At 62.9% G+C, this 617-nt stretch overlaps 1 protein-coding gene across 1 annotated transcript in view; it reads right to left on the reverse strand.

The window, feature by feature from the left end:
• Positions 1–5: 5 nt before the first annotated feature.
• The window catches only part of VPS72 (vacuolar protein sorting 72 homolog (S. cerevisiae)), a gene marked incomplete at both ends in the record, with an annotated part of 1247 nt that continues 635 nt past the window's right edge, over positions 6–617 (reverse strand). The window contains 2 exons of the mRNA XM_010152748.1: positions 6–147; positions 401–545. Coding sequence (XP_010151050.1) covers positions 6–147; positions 401–545 — 287 coding nt within the window. The remainder of the gene's footprint in view (positions 148–400; positions 546–617) is intronic.

A 617-nucleotide genomic window follows, 5' to 3' on the forward strand; every position in this document is an offset into this window, starting at 1 on the left:
ACCGGTAACCGTGGGGGTTTCGCTTTGGGGAAGAAATGCTCGAAGGTCTCGTCGTCGCTGAAGGAGATGAAGGTGCGGGAGCACTTCCCGGCGGATGCCGGAGCCGGGGCTGGAGCTGTTTCAGCCTGCTGAGGGTCTTGGTCCAACCTGGAAGAGCAACAGTTGGCGTCGGGAGAATCCCACGGTGCCCAGAGCTGCCAAATCTGCTCAAGCCGCCCCCCCCTCGCTGGAGCGAGGGGCTGGGTGGGGGGCTACAAGAGCTGCCCAAAACCCGCTTTTCCCTCATCACCATGAAGCAGAGCCCGGGGAGGGATGAGCAGTGGGAGCTGGGGACCGCCTGGGGGTGACGAAAGGGGGGCAAAAACCCACCAGGGGTCACGTCGAGGTGACCCCAACTTACCCCTCCACGTCCACGTTCTCTTCCTTGCCTGGCTCCGGGACGAGGGGCATGGTGACAGACCAGTACCGGATCACGGGCCCCACGCACTTCCGCTTCTTCTGGACCTGCTTCTTCTTGTCGGCTTCCAGGCGCTCGTAGTTTTCTGGGAAAGCAGGAACAAGCCAAGGAGGAGGCTCAGCGCTTCACCGACACCCTCGCCGTTTCAGGGCTGAGGAGG

The sequence above is a fragment of the Eurypyga helias genome, unplaced genomic scaffold (genome assembly GCF_000690775.1).
Source record: "Eurypyga helias isolate BGI_N326 unplaced genomic scaffold, ASM69077v1 scaffold23195, whole genome shotgun sequence".
NCBI classification, from domain to species: Eukaryota; Metazoa; Chordata; class Aves; order Eurypygiformes; family Eurypygidae; genus Eurypyga; species Eurypyga helias.